General features: G+C 44.7%; 1 protein-coding gene across 27 annotated transcripts in view; it reads right to left on the bottom strand.

Moving 5' to 3' along the window:
• Window positions 1-15,113: 15,113 nt before the first annotated feature.
• Window positions 15,114-19,622, bottom strand: part of LOC140429768 (receptor-type tyrosine-protein phosphatase delta-like) — a 3,491,723-nt gene continuing 3,487,214 nt past the window's right edge. For all 27 annotated transcript variants that reach the window (XM_072517184.1, XM_072517188.1, XM_072517191.1 and 24 more), the window contains one exon: window positions 15,114-19,005. In XM_072517184.1, coding sequence (XP_072373285.1) covers window positions 18,937-19,005 — 69 coding nt within the window. In that variant the 3' untranslated portion in view covers window positions 15,114-18,936. The remainder of the gene's footprint in view (window positions 19,006-19,622) is intronic.

Here is a 19,622-nt window from a genome sequence, read left to right as displayed (position 1 = left end):
AGGGAGCTGGCTGTGCTCATGGAACAGATGGGGGGAGGGGGGGTGTGGATACATGAAGATTGAGTCACTCAAGGGAGAGTGAGTTTTCCTTCCTCTCTCACGTACACCAGATCCACCTCAGAATAGATTTCTTCATACTGGGAAAGGCGTTACTCCCGGGGTGGTGGGTGCTGTGTACTCGGTGAAAGTGATATCGGACCATGCTCCACACTTTCTGGATAAGCGATTACAGACGGGTGGAGCCCAGTGCCCACCATGAAGGTCGTCGCCTCACTCCTGGCAGATAAGGGGTTTTGTGAAAGGGTGGGTTCAGCCATAGGGAATTAGGTAAATTCCAACCAGAATGGGGGGGCCTCACCTTCCACATTCTGGGAAGCATTGAAGGTGGTGATCAGAAGAGAAATAATATCATACAGGGCCCACAAGGTTAAGGCTGGCAGGGCTGAAAGGCAGAGATTAATGGATTTAACATTGGAGGTAGATCGGCAGTGCCCCATGGCCCCTACGGCAGAGTTGTTGGCAGAGAGAAGGAGGCTACAAATGATGTTTGAGATAAAATCGACAGGGAATGTAGTGAACCAGCTTCGCCGTTTGCAAGGGACATTTTATAAGTATAGGGATAAAGCCAGTCGATTGTTGGCTCACCAATTGAGACGGCAGGCAGCCACACAGTTAAGGATGAGGGGAGAGAGGTTACTGCCCCAGACAAAATTAATAGAGCCTTTGAGGTTTTTGAATCGAGAGGTATACAAGTCTGAACCGCAGGAAGATTGCTCGGAGGTGGAGCAATTTTTGGAGGGTTTGGACTTCCCAGTGGTAGGAAGGGGGCGAGGGGCTGGAGGCACTGTTGGGTTGGAGGAAGTTATGGACTGTATTCAGTTGTGCAATTGGGGAAAGCACCGGGGCTGGGTGATTTTTCGGTGAAATTTTACACACAGTTCGCTGCCTTGTAGGCGCCACATTTACTGTGAATGTTCAATGATTCCCTGCTGAGGGGGCTACTCCCGGCCACGCTGACATAGGCCTCGATGACTCTAATCCCAAAAAAGGACAAAGATTCTCTTGAGTGTGGGCCTTATAGCCTATTTCACTATTAAATACCGATGCGAAAATACTAGCTCAGGTTCTGGCAAAACGTTTGGAGGGGCGCCGACTATAAGTGATCTCTTAGGACCAGTCAGGGTTTGTCAGGGATGGACAGCTGTCGTCCAACATCAGGAGGCATTTGAATGTCGTAATGTCACCCTCTGTGGAGCAGGTGCCGGGGGTAATCACCCCATGGATGCGGAGAAAGCCTTTGACTGGGTGGAGTGGAGGTCTTGCGGCGATTTGAGCTCGGTCCGACTTTTATTTCCTGCGTGAAACTGCTATATAATGCCCCCACGGCTAGTATCCGGCCCAATGCTGTGAGCTTAGGATATTTCCGACTACACAGGGGCACAAGACAGGGATGCCTGCTGTCTCCACTATTGTTTGCGTTAGCGATTGAACGGTCGGCCATTGCGGATCATCAGAGGAGTGGAAAGGTATTGAAAGCGGGGTGGTGGTGGTGAGGAACACAGAGTGACCCTTTACATGGACGATCTGTTGTTGTATGTTTCTGATCCACTCACAGGTCGGGAGAAATTATGGAACTATTTTAAAATTTGGATCCTTTTCAGTGTTACAAATTGAATATGAGCAAGAGCAAAGTCTGAGAGGACAGGTCTGCGGGATGTTAACCAGCCTGATGGAGGAGGTGAAGGGGGATCTGAAGAAGTGGGATGCCCTCCCACTTGGCGGGTGGAGTATATACTGTCAAAATGAACATTTTATCGAGGTTTCTATTCATGTTCCAGAGTCTTCTGATCTTCCTCCCTAAATCTTTTTTCGCTCGGGTTGACCGACTAATCTCTGCTTTTGTTTGGCTGGGAAAGACCTAGAGGATTAGAAGAGCTTTCCTGCAGAGAGGGCGACAATCCGGTGGGTTGACGCGACCAAACCTGATGCTCTATTGCTGGGCGGCCAACATTGGGGAAGTGCGAAGATGGTTTGAGGAGCTTGGTGTGGGGTGGGGAGGATGCAGGAGGTCACTTGTGTAGAGTCGTGTCTAAGGACGTTGGTTACAGCCCCTCTTCCGTTCTCCCCGGCCAAACTCTAAATGAACCAATTTAGACAATATTTTGGACGGGGGAACGTGTCTTTACCGTCACCAATTTGTGATAATCATAGGGTTGCACCATCAGGGCTGGACGCAATGTACAGGATCTGGAGGAGAAAAGGGATTGAGAGGTTTAGGGATTTATTTGTTGAAGGTAGGTTTGCGAGTCTAGAGGAGGTGGAGGAGAAATTTAAACTCCCGAGGGCGAGTTGCATTCAGGTATATGCAGGTGAGGAACTTTATTTGTAAAGACGTCTCCTCGTTCCCCCAGTTGGCGAGACCCACACTGATATATATGATGCTATCACAGGACGAGATGGGGCGAGTAAGATCTCCGATATATATGAGTGTTTGATGGGGACGGGGAAACCATTGGCAGAAGAGATGAAGGGGGAAGTGGGGAGAAGAGCTGGGCCTAGAGCTAGACGGAGGGGTGTGGAGTGAGATCCTGCATAGGGTGAACTTTACCCCCTCCTGCGTTAGGTTGAGTCTGCGACAGTTTAAAGTAGTGCATAGAGTGTGTGGACGGGTTCTTCCCTCGGGTGGAAAACAGGTGTTCAGGGGGCCTGCGAATCACTCACACATATTTTGGTCCTGCCCCAAGCCAGTTGGGTTCTGGGTCTCGCTTTTTGAGATCGTGTCAGAGATTGTTGGGTGTCATGGGCCAGGGTTTAGAAAACTCCAATGTATATCATAGAGTTCACCTGACCTACACTGTTTATTGATTTTGGTTACAGGGAACACAAGGGCCTGCCTTTCCGGTGTTATTCATCGGAGGCCTTAAGCACTTTTAATCAAAAACAAAGTTTATTCTACTAATTTAGTTAACATTTTTATAAACACACACAGTAAGCATTTTTATCAACTGCCAACACGAATGCCCCACACAGCTACAGTACTCTATGTATAACCCATAATGAACCCCCTTAACTGTTTCAATTTAATTACAACATCCCATAAACCAGAAAACACTTTTACCAAAACAGTAGATTTCAATTCCTTCCAGAAAACCGTTACCACTTTTAAGTTATCAAGTAATCTGGAGACAGATTTTAAACTGAGGATAGAGAGACAGGACAAGACTTCTCTGTCTGAATCCAGTAGCTAAAAATTCAAAACGAAAGCAACAACTCAGAGCCACAAAACAGCCCCAAACCAAAGCAAAAGTAAAACCCAGAGCCACAGCCCAGCGCCACCCACCTAATGACATCACTGAAGCCATGTGATAAGACAAAAACATTTCTTAAAGGGACACTCCCATGACAGGGATCAAACTAGAGCCATGTCTGCTGTTACGTTGTTAAAATGAAAAAGATAAACTGTTTGTATGATATAGATATGCCCTTTTTTGTATGAATTTGATAATGTTTGGAGTAAAATATATTTTATTTAAAAGTTTGTCATCATGCAGCAGTTGGTCTAAGTTTTCCATATTGTATGATCTGCTGTAGCTTACCACTTTAAATATCTCCTTCAGGATAAAGGCATTCATATACTGATGATTTGGGATAGGTTGCAACCCTCCTGCACCCTCACCATGCAACCTAGGTAAGTCTGTATTTTCTGTCCTGATGCAAGTTTTCCTATGAAATCAATGGGCAGAGGCTGCGATTTTGGGTTCCCCTTTGCCGCAGACATAATGGAGATATGGGCGACTTGGCCAGAAACACGATTTGCGGCGGCAGGACTTCCCGGATCGATTGTCCCCACCCCCTGCCAGTGACATAACAGGATTCCACCATGCAATGTCAGGAACCCCATTTGCATTCATTCTAAGATCATTACCAGCCCTCCCCCGCAGCAATAACCCCCCCCCCCCCCACGCTGGAAAGGCCGTCCACGGTGGCATCACGTCATGTTGGTGGGCTTCACAACAGCTTTTTTCGAAGTGGGAAACTGGCAAGCCCGCTTCTGAGGGGTGTTGGGAGATGAGTGTGTAGTTCGCCATGGGTCACAGCTTCCTCAGAGGGCACAGTGGACGCTTGAAGTGTGGGATGGTGGTGGGGGTGCGAGGGGAGCCAGCTCTGGGGTTCGGGGTGGGGAGTTGAGACTGCGCAAGCAGTGCTGAGGCTGAAACCTTCAGCTGATGGATCTCTGTCTTCTTGAAGAACTCTGACACTGGGAAGGGAAGCCTGGGCTCATGGGTTGGGTGGGTGTCCAGCAGATAAGACCTGAAGGACCCACAATTATGGGGCAAGAGGGTTACCTGTGAGTTCATGACTAGCATGTTAACTTTGAAAGAGCGGCATGGCCTCACTGTTCATACCTTTGCCTTCTTCATCTTCAGCAATCACTCACTAACGAGTATGATTGTCCACATGAGAAACTCAGTGTTACTGGTCATGAGTTACTTGCATAGCTGATGAGAGCCTGATCCTAGAGCCGCATTTTCAACCACACACTTGTCAGGTATTTCCGGGAGGTGAGATCAGTCCTTGGACTCAAGATCACTGGCATTCCTTTCTCAGGCTCCTTTCCCAGGCCTCCTCTTGCCGGCTGAATTTTCCTTGAAGAATTGTGTCTCTTCAATCAGGAGGTTCCTCCAAGTAGGCCTCTTCTGATTAAGGGAGCCCAGGTAATGACTTCTGTTGCATTTCTTGAGGCAAACCTTCAGGGTGTCTTTGAAGCACGTCCTTTGTTGTCTTCCTGTTCGGGATACTTCTTTGAGCTGGACGATGAAAATTTGCTTTGGCAATTGGGACTCTGATATCCTAAGCAGATGGCCGGCCCAGTAGAGTTGGTTTCTGATTATCTAGGACTTGATGCTGGTGTTCTTGGCTCCTTCAAAGCCGCTGATGTTATTTGGGGGGCGGCGGTGTTGTAGTTGTATTGTCACTGAACTGGTGATCCAGAGATCCAGGGTAATACTCTTGGGACCCAGGTTCAAATCCCACCACAGCAGATGGTGAAAATTGAATCCAATTAATATCTGAAATTAAAAGTGTAATGGAGTCTGTTAAACCATTGCTAATTGTTATAAAAAACCCAGCTGGTTCACTAATGTCCTTTAGGGGAGGAAATCTGCAGTCCTCACCGGGTCTGGCCTACATGTGACTCCAGATCCACAGCAATGAGGTTGAACCTTGAATGCTCTCTGAAGCAGTTAGCACTGCTGACTCACAGCGACAGTGGTTCAATTTGGCCGTGGTGACAATGTGGTGTTTGCATATTCTCCCCATGTCTGAGTGGGTTTCCTCTGGGTGCTCTGGTTTCCTCTCACAGTCCAAAGATGTGCAGGTTAGGTGGATTGGCCATGATGAATTTCCCCCTAGTGTCCAAAGATCCGCAGGTTAGGTGTTGTTACACTGTTAGGGTGGGGGAGTGAGCCTAGGTAGGGTGCTCTTTCAGAGGGTCGGTGCAGACTCAATAGGCCGAATAGCCTCCTTCTGCACTGTAGAAATTCTATGGTTCTAAAATGGCCAAGCAAGCCAAACCACTCAGTTGTATCAAAAACCTGCTCGAAGCGGAAACAGAAAGAAACCGGATGAACCATCCAGCATCGATCCTGGCACTGGAAATGACAACAGCAAACCTAGCTCTGTCCTCCTTACTAACATCTGGGGGTCTGTGCCAAAGTTGTCCCATAGACTAGCCAAGTGACAGCCTGACATAGTCACACTCGCAGAATAATACCGTACAGACAATGTCCCAGACACCACTATCACCATTCCTGGTATTCTGTGAGTGCCATGATTTACCTTCAGTCCTCATTGAGAGGGCGAGCACATACACTCTCCCCGACAAAGGACAAAAGCTAAAAGGGTCAACAGGACACCCAGCTCCATTAGGTATGGATGCTGCGGCCTTCTTACAAGGCCCTCCCCCCTTTGACAGGGTCGCGCACAGGGACCTACTGTGACTCAGGGGACACATACCTGTGCCTGGCATGAGAGCTGAGGAAACAGGAGGGAATCCAAATCTGTGGCCATGTGCTCAGGCTGTGTGGGATCTTGTCCATTCTGAGAGATGGTAAGGGAAAGGTCCTCAATGTGATTGCTAGTACAGTAGTCAGTTATCATTGAGATAGAGATACTGCACATGGGGATGAATGATCAAAGGGTCACCCCATGGAGGCTATTTCTCAATGTTCACCTTCTCTCTTTGTTCCCGTGCAGTGAATAGCACAAGAGAGAGATAGAGCCTGTGGAACCTACTACCATTCTTCCAGGACAGAAGAGATGTCAACAGAAGTGTCTGGCTCTCCAGAAGCAGGAACAGAATCCTAAGGAGGAGGTGGTGGCAGGACCTGCTCTACAACCACAGGAGGGACCCCAGGGAGTGGCCGCTTGGAGGCGCCCTTCTGCGGCCCAGGGTTTCAGATGGCACAGGGCCTTTCCAGAGATGAATGAGAACCAGTATCGGAGAAGACTTGGCTTGTCCAAGGACACCCTAGCTCATCTGTAGAAATGTTTATTCATCTTCTCCAGGAGTTGGTGCCACAGACACCACCATCTGTGCTTCTGAAGGTCACAGCTACCCTGACGTTTTAACCATCTTACATCAGCGCACCACCACAATGAACTTTGTGGCATCTCACAGGCCTCCGTTCATAAGTGCATCAAGGAGGTGGCAGATGCACTCTTCACAAGGGCTCACAATTACATCAAAAGGTAGTGTGTGCCTGGAACTTGCTGCGAGGGGATGTGGTGGAAGCAGGTACGATAGTAACGTTTAAGGGGCATCTTGACAAATACATGAATAGGATGGAAAAGAGGGATATGGAGCCCGGAAGTGTTGAAGGTTTTTGGTTAGACGGGCAGCATGGTCAGTGCAGGCTTGGAGGGCTGAAAGGCCTGATCCTGTGCTGTACTATTCTTTGTTCAGTTAAAAGAGATCAACAGTCTTTAAAGTAGTGCAGATATATCTGAGAACAAGGAGAGCTGAAACCATTTGTAACAGCTTCTGAAGAAATACAGCCAGAGTTTGTGCATGGTTCTGGCAGGAGTCAGAACATGGGCTGGATTCTTCTAAAATGAGACCATGTCCCCACACCAGTGTAAAACGGGGGAGATTTACTCCAGAGATTCCTATCAAAATGTTGACCTCATTCAATGCCCTGTAGGGGGCTAGCAGGGACCCGGAGTAAATCTCGCAGCTTTAGCTGCGGATACGGGACCCCGCACTTCCGGTTCGGAGTCCACGCAGGCACACGTCGGCAGCCTCCAGCGGCCGAGCCGAGCTCCATGGCGAACTCGGACTGCGGGAACAGACAGGAAAACGAGACCCCCCTGATCGCCGCGCGCCCGAGCATCTAACCCTGCAGATCTAATCCCCGGCCGCCTGTTAGTGCTGTCCTCAATAGATTTTCTGATTGCACATTAACCACTTATGTACATGCACATACAGAGATCACTACATCCCCTTTTTTTTGTGAAACATATTTTCTGTATGGTGTAAAGAAAATTGAACAAACATAGTTGATGCAGTTTGCAAATGCATTACATAAAATCAATGAGTTAATCAGTCCAATCGACACAAGTTCAAAAGATTGGGTTTGCATATTCTACTACTCGATCACATGGAGTCACTGAAGTTTTTCATGTCCTTCTGTTCACTGACGGATGTTATAAAGCGTTGCCGAGTGAGTGACTCATGTAGAGTCAACGTTGGAAAGACGGGTTTAGGAGGTTGAACCTTTAGCAAGTCTCGCCGATTGCTTCTAAACAGCACACCCTCATCAGATTTTACAATATAGCAGCGTGGCGCTGCTTGTTGTCTTACTATTGCAGTGCTCGTTGTCTGACCTGGTCTTTTCTTGTGCTTGTGGTATCGATTCTGTTGTTCATCTGCCTTGAAAACTGGTTTGCTTGTTTGTTTTGGAGCAAATATGAATTTGTGAAATTCGTTGCCATGCCATGTGATGTTTGTACTCTTGCCATTGTTTTGGACTGTGCTGTTACATTGTCCTTCATGTACAGAGTTATACTATGTCGTACAAGTTGTTGTTTCATTGTTGTTGTTTCTGTTGTTGTCTTTGTTGTTGTTGTTCTTGGTGTTTTGGTTTTTTTTTTTGTTGTGCTCAATGACTGTTCCTTGGGGATAACGTGCGTCATTCTCAAAGTTATTGGTATCAGTGTCCTTTGTGGGATCTAAAGTGTCATTGAGCTTTTTGAGGTGAGGTTTGTGAGAATGATCTGATGTTGCATTGATCTGGGTGACATCAGTCATTTCTGGTTGATTTGATTCCTCTTTGCTTCCTTGGTGCTCCTCTTCTGCAGTCATTTCTGGTTGATGTGCTTCATCTATGATCTCTTGGTGCTCCTCTTCTGGAGTCAACGTCTTCAAGATTTCAGTTTCTTGTCAGTTGTCAAGAGTAGATGAGGTTTTAATTGATGCGGTCTGACTGGACTCATGAGTAGTTTTACTTTGATTGTTGAGTGCTTCTGTACAGACGAGCTGAGATCTGTCAGTCTCGCTGTGATCTTGCATATCTTGTATATTGATTGTGATCAGATTGTCACTATTCTCACATACAGTGGGTAGACATTCATTGTCTGCTTCTAGTTGCTCAAATAAGGTGGGTAGACCTTCATAGTCTTCTTCATGCATGGTTGTCACTCTGGACCCTTTAATTGCTTCCATGCTGGAGTCAGTCAACGAGCTCTCTGTGGAGACTTCCATCGCTCTCTCTGTGGAGTCGTGCAGTGTTCTCTCTGTGGAGTCGATCAGCGCACTCTCCAGTCGGTCAGTACTCTGTGTGATGTTGTTTTCTTCTTGGCTATTTGACAGATTGCTGTCATCCAATGTATCAATGATCTGCCATTGCAACATGGTATTGGATTCATATACCATGAGTAGAGTTGTACTGAGTTTTTCAACCGTGTTGCTGATGCTATGATCATCATATCCGAATAACTCAGCCATGTCTGAGTAGTATTCTTCAATAAGCAAATCATCTTCTTTGGTTTTGGATTTGTTTGCGCTCTTTACTTTGAGTTAACAAATTATCCTCTTTAGTTTTGAATTTGTTAATTTGCTCTTCATTTTGGATGGTGCAATCTGCGTGTTCCAGGGTGCTGCGAAAGTCATTTTCAACTGCTGGTTGAAGGTCAGGCTTTTGAGGTTAAAAAGATCTGGGTTTTAGAACACAGAATATACAGTGCAGAAGGAGGCCATTTAGCCCATCAAGTTTGCACCGACCTACTTAAGCCCTCACCTCCACCCTATGCCCGTAACCCAATAACCCCTCCTAACCTTTTTTGGTCACTAAGGGCAATTTATTATGGCCAATCCACCTAACCTGCACGTCTTTGGACTGTGGGAGGAAACCGGAGCACGTGGAGGAAACCATGCAGACACGGGCCACTTTTGCTACCGTGCTGCCCCTTTAAGACTGTTTTGTACCTTTAAGTCTGTTATTTTGAATTTTAGGGCATTTCTCTTGAAGTGGGCGTGGTCTGAGTCTTCTGACGTCATGACGCTCGTAACGTCATGCGTAATGATCAATTGCGCATGCGCAAATCGATCTTCGGGCGGTGTGTGAACCTTTTTGAACTGCGCATGCAGCTTCTTGCGCATTGCCAAATCGATCTCTAGCCAGTGAGGGTTTTCTCAACTGCGCAATTGGAATTTTGCCAGTTCACGTCTTTCTTGGATGTGCGCGTGTGGGAGCTGGCGCCATGAAGATGTCTGTGAGGCTAGGACTCCATTTTAACTGACTCAACCTCATGGAGGATTATTTTGCTGTTCTTTCTCTGCAGAAACTCAAGGTACTGATTTTTGTTTTGTTCATGCGATGTGCACTTATCAATCGCGATTTCTAGAGTTAGATCATTTGTGAAAGTGATTCCCTTAAATCTTCATCAGATAGTCCATAAATTAATTGATCCATTAACATTGAGTGTCTGAAATTAGCATACTTGCAGGCTTGTGCTAGTAACTTGAGGTCTGAAATAAAATCAGTGATTGGCTCTCCGTTTCTCTGGCACCTATTATGAAAGTTAAATCTTCCCAGGATCTCATTAGACTGCATTTTACAGTGATCTTCAAATTTTTTGCTTATTACTTTTAAGTTAGTGTTGTCTTCACCTTCCAAGTAATTAAAGGAGTTATAGATCTCTATAGCTTGATGTCCTGCTATTGCTATTTCATCAGAGGCTGTGTTTAAATCATTAGCTGCCATATATATTTGGAACGGTTGTTTAAACATTTTCCAGTTACTATTTAAATTACCGGTAGTTTTCAGCTGCCGTGGAGCTTGAACTTGGTCCAGCGAATCGGTTGGTCGTCGAGGATTCAAATGCTGAAAATTCTTCCACAGTCGAACCGTCGGTACTTTATTTTCTTTCTTTTGTCTAACCTTATCTAACTAGTACTTTGTTCTTTTAAAGCCAACTATCCTGGCACCATCTTTTGTTACTCTTCTGTAGTATGTTTGGTTATACTACTGAATGTAATATACGTTACTCAATCCAGTTGCGGATGAGGTTTTCTGAACCTTGATGAAAAAGACTCAAAGTCGTCCAGTAATAATGAAAGGTTTATTGAGTAACTAAAACAATCATTTTGTGAGTTCTGTACTTTAAGATTAATATTCGTAATAAGGTTACAAAATTTAAATACAGTAACTATGTTTAACTACACTAACCATCTGAGCTAAATCTATGCTCCTGCTCCTGTTACAGTTCAGCCAGAAGAGATCAACATCCTGAGCCTGGCTTTTATACCCGTTAGTGCTGCCCTCTAAAGATCTTCTGATTACACATTAACCCCTTATGGACATGCACATACAGAGATCACTTCAGTAGGAATAACAGCAAAAGAGATTATTATTTAAATAAAATATTTTAAAAACATGCTGCTGTGCAGAGGGACCTCGGTGTCCTAGTGCATGTGTCGCGAAAAGTTTGTTTGCAGGGTGATTAAGAAGGCAAATGGAATTTTGTCCTTCATTGCTAGAGGGATGGAGTTTAAGACTAGGGAGGTTATGCTGCAATTGTATAAGGTGTTAGTGAGGCCGCACCTGGAGTGTTGTGTTCAGTTTTGGTCTCCTTACCTGAGAAAGGACGTACTGGCACTGGAGGGTGTGCAGAGGAGATTCACTAGGTTAATCCCAGAGCTGAAGGGGTTGGATTACGAGGAGAGGTTGAGTAGACTGGGACTGTACTCGTTGGAATTTAGAAGGATGCGAGGGATCTTATAGAAACATATAAAATTATGAAGGGAATAGATAAGATAGATGCGGGCAGGTTGTTTCCACTGGTGGGTGAAAGCAGAACTAGGGGGCATAGCCTCAAAATAAGGGGAAGTAGATTTAGGACTGAGTTTCGGAGGAACTTCTTCACCTAAAAGGTTGTGAATCTATGGAATTCCCTGCCTAGGGAAGCAGTTGAGGCTCCTTCATTAAATGTGGTCAAGATAAAGATAGATAGTTTTTTGAAGAATAAAGGATTATGGTGTTCGGGTGGGAAAGTGGAGCTGAATACACAAAAGATCAGCCATGATCTCATTGAATGGCAGAACAGGCTCATAGGGCCAGATGGCCTACTCCTGCTCCTAGTTCTTATTATGTGGGGCTGATGAGTTGGAGCAGGAAGGTGATGAGGAAGTGTGAGGGAAAGCGAGCGGTTGTATCCCTGGAGGTGGCAGTGAGTGAGCTCCCTGTGGATGTGTGAGTGGTGATAGATGAGACGAGTGAATTACTCTGGCTGAACAGAACAGATCATTCATCCTCTCCTCTGCAGGGCGCTGGCGCTTATCAGTGCTGCCACCACCTCCGAAGCAGGGTTGGAGATTTTGCTCACGAGTCTCCTGCCCGTCTGCGGGAACAAGGTGTGACAACACTCCTTCATGGCATCCAACAGTCTGCCAAGGGATGTGAATCTTGGGGCCAACTTCTTGGCAGCCATTCATTGCCTGGGACCATGAATAAGTGACCACGGAGGGCGTGACATCCATGCTTTTTTCCTAAGTGCCTTAAAAAACAACACAAAAACACACCTATGTTCCCAGCAATGTCACCGCTTTTCCTGCCCGGAACGACACTTCGCCAAACTGCTGGAAAATTCCACCTACTGTACTTTTCGCTCAAAACATCCCTTGTTTGCTGTCAATGCGTGAAGTCCTTCACCATGGGTTTGTCAACACACTTGTCAGATGAAGTGTTAAAAATCATATGGGTTCTACCCATCCTATAATAGATGATAACGTGCTGGAGTCATTGAAGCAAATTGCAAACGTGGACGTTTTTCATTCTGGATTTCGGATTATTGCTGTGACTGGTGCAGTAACATCTGGGGAGCAGTTGTCCCCTTAACTAAAAGCGGGGTTGCAAAGTACTAGGTTTCTTTGTGGGTTTTTTTGGCGAAGCATTGCTGCTCTGATGCTCTCGTTGTGATGAACTTTAAACTTTCTAGTCTTGTTTCAGCCCCGGCCTTCAAAGCCTTATCCAAATGAGCTTTATTCCTCTCCAAGTCAAGCCGAAGACCTAAAATCCTCATGTTTTTTGTTGGCTGCTTCACAATGTAATTACTGGGCCAAGATTAGCCTGTGTTGGATTTCTGGCTACTCCCAAATCCTGGTCCTAACCCAATCAGTTCGGATATATCGGGCAGGGCTGTCTGACAGCAGAGGCCACTCATCATCGGCTGCCCACCATGTTGCATGCCTCGCATGTCATCATCGCCGGGGGAAACCACCATGTTGGGGTGGGGGTGGGGGCGGTCCCTTTGGTGGGTCTAGAAGAACCCGCCAGTGGGAAGGACTGGAAAATCCCACACATCATTTGTGCACAAGCTTCACCAACTGTATAAGAGCAAGACATCATGCATATCTTACAAGCTAAATTTCCTCCAAAAAATAAAGCTCCTTGTTCTTTCGACAGGGTACTTCCTGGATCAAATGTTCCCCACCACCCGCGGCCTGTCTCGTTGAGGAGGCCCGCCCTTGGCCAGTGGTGGGAACGTCAGTCCCGCTGCTGTCAACAGGGTTTCCTGCTGTTTGCAGGCGCGGGTTCACTGTCGGAGGGACCGGGAAGAATCTGCAGGCAGGAGTGGCTGGAAAATTCTGTCCATTGCATTTAATAATAATAATCTTTAGTGTCACAAGTAGGCTTACATTAACACTGCAATGAAGTTACTGTGAAAAGCCCCGAGTCGCCACACTCCGACGCCTGTTCGGATACACAGAGGGAGAATTCAGAATGTCCAAATTACCCAGAAGCACGTCTTTTGGGACTTGTGGGAGGAGACTTGAGCACCCGGAGGATACCCACGCAGACATGGGGAGAACGTGCAGACTCCACACAGACAGTGACCCAAGCCAGGAAAAAAACCTGGGACCCTGGCACTATGAAGCAACAGAGGGCCTTCAGGTAATGTCCTGAGGTTGTCCCAACGGCGTGCGGTGCATGCCGCGATGACACTGCTTTGCAGCGGGCAGAGCGTGCGCAACCTGTGTAAAATAGGTGCCGCCCACGATTTAGTCGTAAAAATGGATTCTCCGCCCGATGGCTGATTACGAAATCGGCGTCGGGAAACGGAGAATCTCGCCTAATAGCTGTGAAACCTGGCTGAAAGCAATGTTTTAAAAAAATGTTTTTATTGGGTTTTGTTATACATTGTATAAATACACACAGAATGAAAAGGGTTTTTTTAACAAAGGGGAGGCACCTGGGTGGTGCCCCTAATGCTATTTAATTTTCGGTCAGTTTCTGTTATTTATTTCCATGGGTTTTGATTTTGAACCGTTCCTTCTTCTCATTCTTTTGTGCTCCTTCCGTCTTGCTGTATTCGTTGTGCCCGTTGTCTTCCCCTGTGTTTCCTAACCCACTCCTGTTCCCCTCTTTTCTTCGTTCTGGCCCTTCTCTGTTGTTTTTCCCAGAACCCCCCTTCCTTCCCTGCTGCCCCCTTTTCTGTCGCTGGATTTGGCTATACTTTCATGTTCCCCCGGATCTTCCCCCACCCCCTCTCTCCTATTGCGGCTTGGCTACCTTGTCCTAGCTCCTGGCTACTTAGTTGTTGGCCACAAACAAATCCCGGGACAATCGGGTGAATGACTCCCATGGTTGGGGGAGCCATGCTCCGACCCACGGATGGCGAATTTGATTTTCTCCATTTGGAGAAATTCCAATAGGTCAGACAGCCAATCTGCAGCTTTAGGTGGTGCTGCTGACTGCCATACTGGAACCAGCTACGACAACAATTTGGCATAACCGAAATGTCCGATCAGGTCCCCATCTGCAACAACCACAGGTTCATGCCGGCACTCACTGACGCAACCTTCAAAAGGTAGAGACAGGACGAGGGGCCATTGACAGTTAGAGACCTATACACTGACGGTAGAGTCAAACCACTAGATGAACCGACGGAAGGATTTCAACTAGCAGGGGGCAACGAATACAGGTACCTGCAGCTTAAAAACTTCCTCCAGAAGGAAACAAGGACATACCCATGACCACTGCGACAGACACTATTAGAAGAACTACTGGACGCAGACATTTTAGGCAGAGAGAACTGTTGTGACATGTACACCAAACTGGACGCGACGAGGCTGAAATGGGAGAAGACTTGATGTTCAAAATAGGGTGGGGACTCTGGAGCGAAACACTAAGAGTCAACTCCACCACCACGTGCGCAAGACTCAACTTAACGCAGCTAAAAGTGGTACAGAGAGCCCACTTGACCAGAACCCGCATGTGCATGTTCTTCCCGGAAGTGGAGGACAGATGTGAACGGTGCCAAGGAGGCCTGGACAACCCCATGCCACATGTTCTGGTCTTGCCCCAGACTTGCTGGGTGCTGGACAGCCTTCTTCGAGGAAATGTCCCAAGTATTGGGGATGAGGGTGGAGCCATGCCCGAAAGTGGCGGTCTTCGGGATGTCAGCCCAGCCAGATCTATTCCTGGGGAGCAGGGCGGTCGCCCTTGCCTTTGGCTGAAAAAGCAATATTAACCTATCGTACCAGTATACCTGCTGCAGCCGTAATGAGAAAATGAAAACTGTCCCAGAGCTTAATAAGAAAGACCACCGGTGCATAACACTGACATTTTTATTAGAATTCATTTGTAACAAATGGAACTTGTGTCAGCAAAGAACTGATTTTCTTACAGACTTTTTGCCACCAATGTAACCTAAGTAAGAAAATAAAAAGCACGCCTTTCAATCTGTAAAACATTTATGCTAACTACTAAGTAGAGGTAATTGTATGATTCTTTGAACAAGCCATTTTACATGTTGTTTTGTTCAATCTATGCATTCAAACGAGAGCAGTGAACACAATGTTACTTTCAAAAAAAATTCAAGACACTCCAAGCTTGAATGGCAAAGTCACGGAACAAGATGGAGTATGATTGAATTTGAAGCCGTTGAGAGATTTGCTGGAGTATCGGGGCATCATTGGAGCAACCTTTCTCTTTTAAAATGGTGTTAGTTATAAACATACCTAGGGTGAATGTATACGTTATAGAAGGGTCCAAGTAGTATGTAATGTTGGGTGTAGAATCACTAGGGCAGTGCATAGTACAAAGTTTCGAAAAAGTGCACATCTGCCTGGAGGACTTTAGATTTTTGTAAAATGGATCTTCAACAGAAAGCAACAGCTAATGTGAGGAAATAATCTGCAGAAGGTTTGCTAAATTAAAATATACTTGCTTTGTACAAATGTCAGCTATTTAAGTTGCAACTAATTAAAAAAATTATATATATATATATATATTGCCTACAGAGGAATAAGGTTAAATAATCATAGCACCTTGTCAGCCTTAAAGGAGAGGAAAATATATCCTCCTGCAAGTTATGAAGGAATTTGCAGAACAAGAGTTTTAGTAAGACAGTGATACTGGAATGGGAGACAGTGAATGCAAACAGGAACACACATCAATGAGAAGCTAAGTTAGAAAAGTAGCAAATACAGTGGGTGTTTGTGACAGCTTACTCCTTTTATTGTAGATTTCCTCAGCACCTACATTCTGATTTTCAATTGAAATATTTCAAAACTTGCTTTTTCAGCTCTGGGTAAAAAGAAATGCATTCCAAACAAGACGTCTATTGGAACATTTTCTCACTCAGTGTGTTTCTTTTTTAGGGTTTAACAAATGGTTCTTGGTACAAAACAGATACTTTTTTTTGAAAAGAATAACAACCATCAACTGAACAAATATATGAACAGTTTATACTTGGCAACCGTAGCAATCGGGCTCAACACTGGCTGAGGTTAGGCTGGTAGTTCTGACTGGGGTGATGGTCTGCATTTTACAAGAACAATTAGCAGATTGTTAATATAACAACATGTGAAGAGGTGCAACATGACATAAATTCTTACAGCTCCAGCTCCATCCTGAGGTAGCCTTCTGTCAGCTTTCTTGTTTTAGAAAAAAGTGCTTTTGTATGATTTCTACTACAGCTTTTTACCTTAGAAGGTCGAGAGAACAAAGAAAATTAAATTTAAATAAACACACAGGGTGACTGGCCTTTCAGACTACCTATTCTCTACCACACTGATGCCTTAGGTGGCCTTCTACATCGTTTTCAATTTTCCTAGTGCTCTAATTGCATATTACCTGCAGCACAAGTTGACATTGCTGGTTGGCCAACATATCTGCTGTGTTTACTCTTGCAAGAAAAACAATGGGAACAATGGAAGCAGCTAAGATACCAAATCTAACTTTTATATTCATATATAAAAAAGCTCAAAACTCCAAAAGTGACTGTAGTATCAAGGACACATACATTAAAAAAATGATCATGTCCAATGACCAGGTGAAATAGCAGGGGCACATATCTGACTTTAGGCCACTGTGACATTGATTATTTACTGATTTGCACATAACTCACCTCTGCTATCTAAATGCAATGTAATGTGATCACCTACTACATATGACACCTTTTGTCAAATGGTGCGTATAATGTTAAGGTACGTTTAAAAAAAAGCTAAATACACTATAAGCACTTCAATTCAGAAATAGAAATTAAAGGCAAAATCATGTACACGGTATAACGATTCCCAATTTGCATATAAAGTCATAATTGCAATTTGATGCAATAATTAAAGGGAAAGGATGATCTTGGGTGAGTGATTTTTATTCAAAATACTCCCCCTTTAGTCTGAGCAAAGCTTATTGCTGACCTTCTGATTCATGACCTTCGGGCCGAATTGGAGGTGTTAAAATCAGGTTTCCTTTTCTTGCCAGGATACAGTAGATATCAAGGGTGTGCAGGCTAATGGTCGTTCTGGAGCCCTTTTGCCATGTGGAAATTGTGCTACTGGCTGAGAATTCTTCATATCCAACTCTAAAAGTTTCCCAGCTACAGGGGTAAATCTCTCCCTGCACAATAGAGTCACTCTGGGACACATCTGATTAGCAATGTTACCAAAGTGACTTGGCACACCAGTCGGAAAACTAAACTCTCTACGCAGACAGCTGAAGGAGAAACCTCTGTTTAGTTTGCTTCAGGAAACGTGGAACACTTTTGATTAGAATTATCTCTCCGCCCTGCTCCTCCACCACACCCACACCTCCCCAAGATTTTCCTTCCTCTTCAAGAAATTAAACATTGAATTTCAACTCCACTTTATTTCTGACACTGTGATTATTTAATACAGTTATATTTAATGCCGGTTGCAGCATGGTCACTATAAAGTATAGAAGCAAATAAAAAATACTTCCCACGCTAAGGGGTTTAAAAGTTAATTTTTTTTATAATGCAATTTATTGCGTACATGTGCAAAGATATGTTTCAGGATACCATATGAACCTACTAAACATGGATTACTGAGTTCATTGATGTGCATTCCAGTAGACACTAACTTCTCAGCATCTCATCACGGAAGCCTGGACAACTAATTATTATTCAGATGGAGGTTGCTAGTAACATATTTGGCAAGCTATTCAACTATATCTTAAAATCCTTGACATGGAAGATCTGAGGAATTCAGTAGCAGCAGCTTTATACTTTGCGCCTCCCTGTTGATTCCATAAAGGCCCTTGTTTCACTTAACCTTTTGTTGTTGTTGATTTATTTGTCACCTGACTGCTACGGGTAACTTCCACTGAAACGTAAAAACTCAATCAGGCCACTGATGTGGTGAGATAAATAAAAAGGACCGCACAAAAAAATGTGCATCGAAAAATTCAAATTATTTCCGTCTCTACAGCCAGATACGTACATCATTTCTACAGCTTAAAAAAAGCTACAGTCTGGGAAAAAATATGAACAGATAAGCAACTTTTTTAAATTCACTTCATTGAATGATAAACTTTTGTTAAAAAAGGGAAAGAAGTTTGCACAGTTAAAAATGAAGCACAGGTCAGCAGTATATTACAGTACTAAAAAACTAAATCAGTAATTTGAACATTCCCTCCCTCTTAATAATTAGTATGAGCGAATGGTGGAAAGGGGTGATGTTGAAGCAAACGTGTCCAACTAGTTTCTTGAGTCAGGAACTGGCCTTTTCATAACATTTTCCGTTCTATTGCAGGTGCAGTACTCTCAAGATTCAGCTTTGCAATCCATTTTTCACAGTCCTCAGGTAATCCTTTACACAATCTTCCGTAACAGGTTTTCCCACACTTTAATCGTCAAAGTTGAATCCTCGAGTTACTTGAAAAATCCTTCTGACGCCCCAGCAGAAAGGATTCTCTCCTCTTCTTTTCAAGTTAGGGTTATTAAACTGCCAATTCTTGGTCCACCTGGAATAGTGTTTTTTTTTTTTAATTTCCCTCCCCCCTCCCCCCCCCCCCCCTCCACTAATTTATCTTTAGCTAGGAGTAAGTAGTACTTCTCAAGCACATTGTATGGCTCAGAAGAGGCTTTCTGGATCTTAAAATGGCCTACTATAAATCCAAGGTGGATCAGGTTTTACGTTGCATAGTGATCGAAGCTTCCAAGGTACTCCAGTGCAGCTCGATAGCAGAATTGATACTGATCCTGCAGAGAGATAAGAGGAAGTGAATTTCCAATAAGAGAGCTCTGAATACAGTAAATGATGCAGCTGAATTTCAAGTCTGATATAAGTGAGTGCACTGCAGTTCAACAAGTGCAGTTCTGTGCACTGATGGACTGCCCTGAACTAAAAGCATGACAAGAATGTCATGCAATCCATGCTTTGTCGAAGGCAGTTTCCCTCTGTGGGACTAAGCAGTTCTGAAAACATTAGCCTTTGACATTAGATGAAAGCCACCTCTATATCTTTTTCTCATACAGTTTATCATCACTAGTGAGTAATTACAAGCGCATCTTAAACTGTCGTTGAACTTTAGGTCTAGCATTGCGTCGTTAAGCTTGAATACTGCAACTGTCTGCCGAGCATAAATGAACCTTGCATGCAAAGTAGGTAATTCAATAAAATGGTAACGGTAGATTGGAATTCTTTATTTGCATTCTGACCGGAACTCTGAAGTAATGCAAGCTTCTTCATACGCTAAGCACTTCTATGAAGTTTCTCGGACCTATTAGAGGTATCAGGTCAACGCCTCCTCAAAAAGAGCAAAGGTGAATTTCAAGTGAGCACATGAAGGGTGGGATTTTCCAAGCCTAACCACCGA

Source organism: Scyliorhinus torazame, chromosome 9, assembly GCF_047496885.1.
Source record: "Scyliorhinus torazame isolate Kashiwa2021f chromosome 9, sScyTor2.1, whole genome shotgun sequence".
Classification (NCBI taxonomy): Eukaryota; Metazoa; Chordata; class Chondrichthyes; order Carcharhiniformes; family Scyliorhinidae; genus Scyliorhinus; species Scyliorhinus torazame.
The sequence above is the reverse complement of the archived record's forward strand: the minus strand, read 5'-3'. Positions and strand labels throughout refer to the sequence as shown.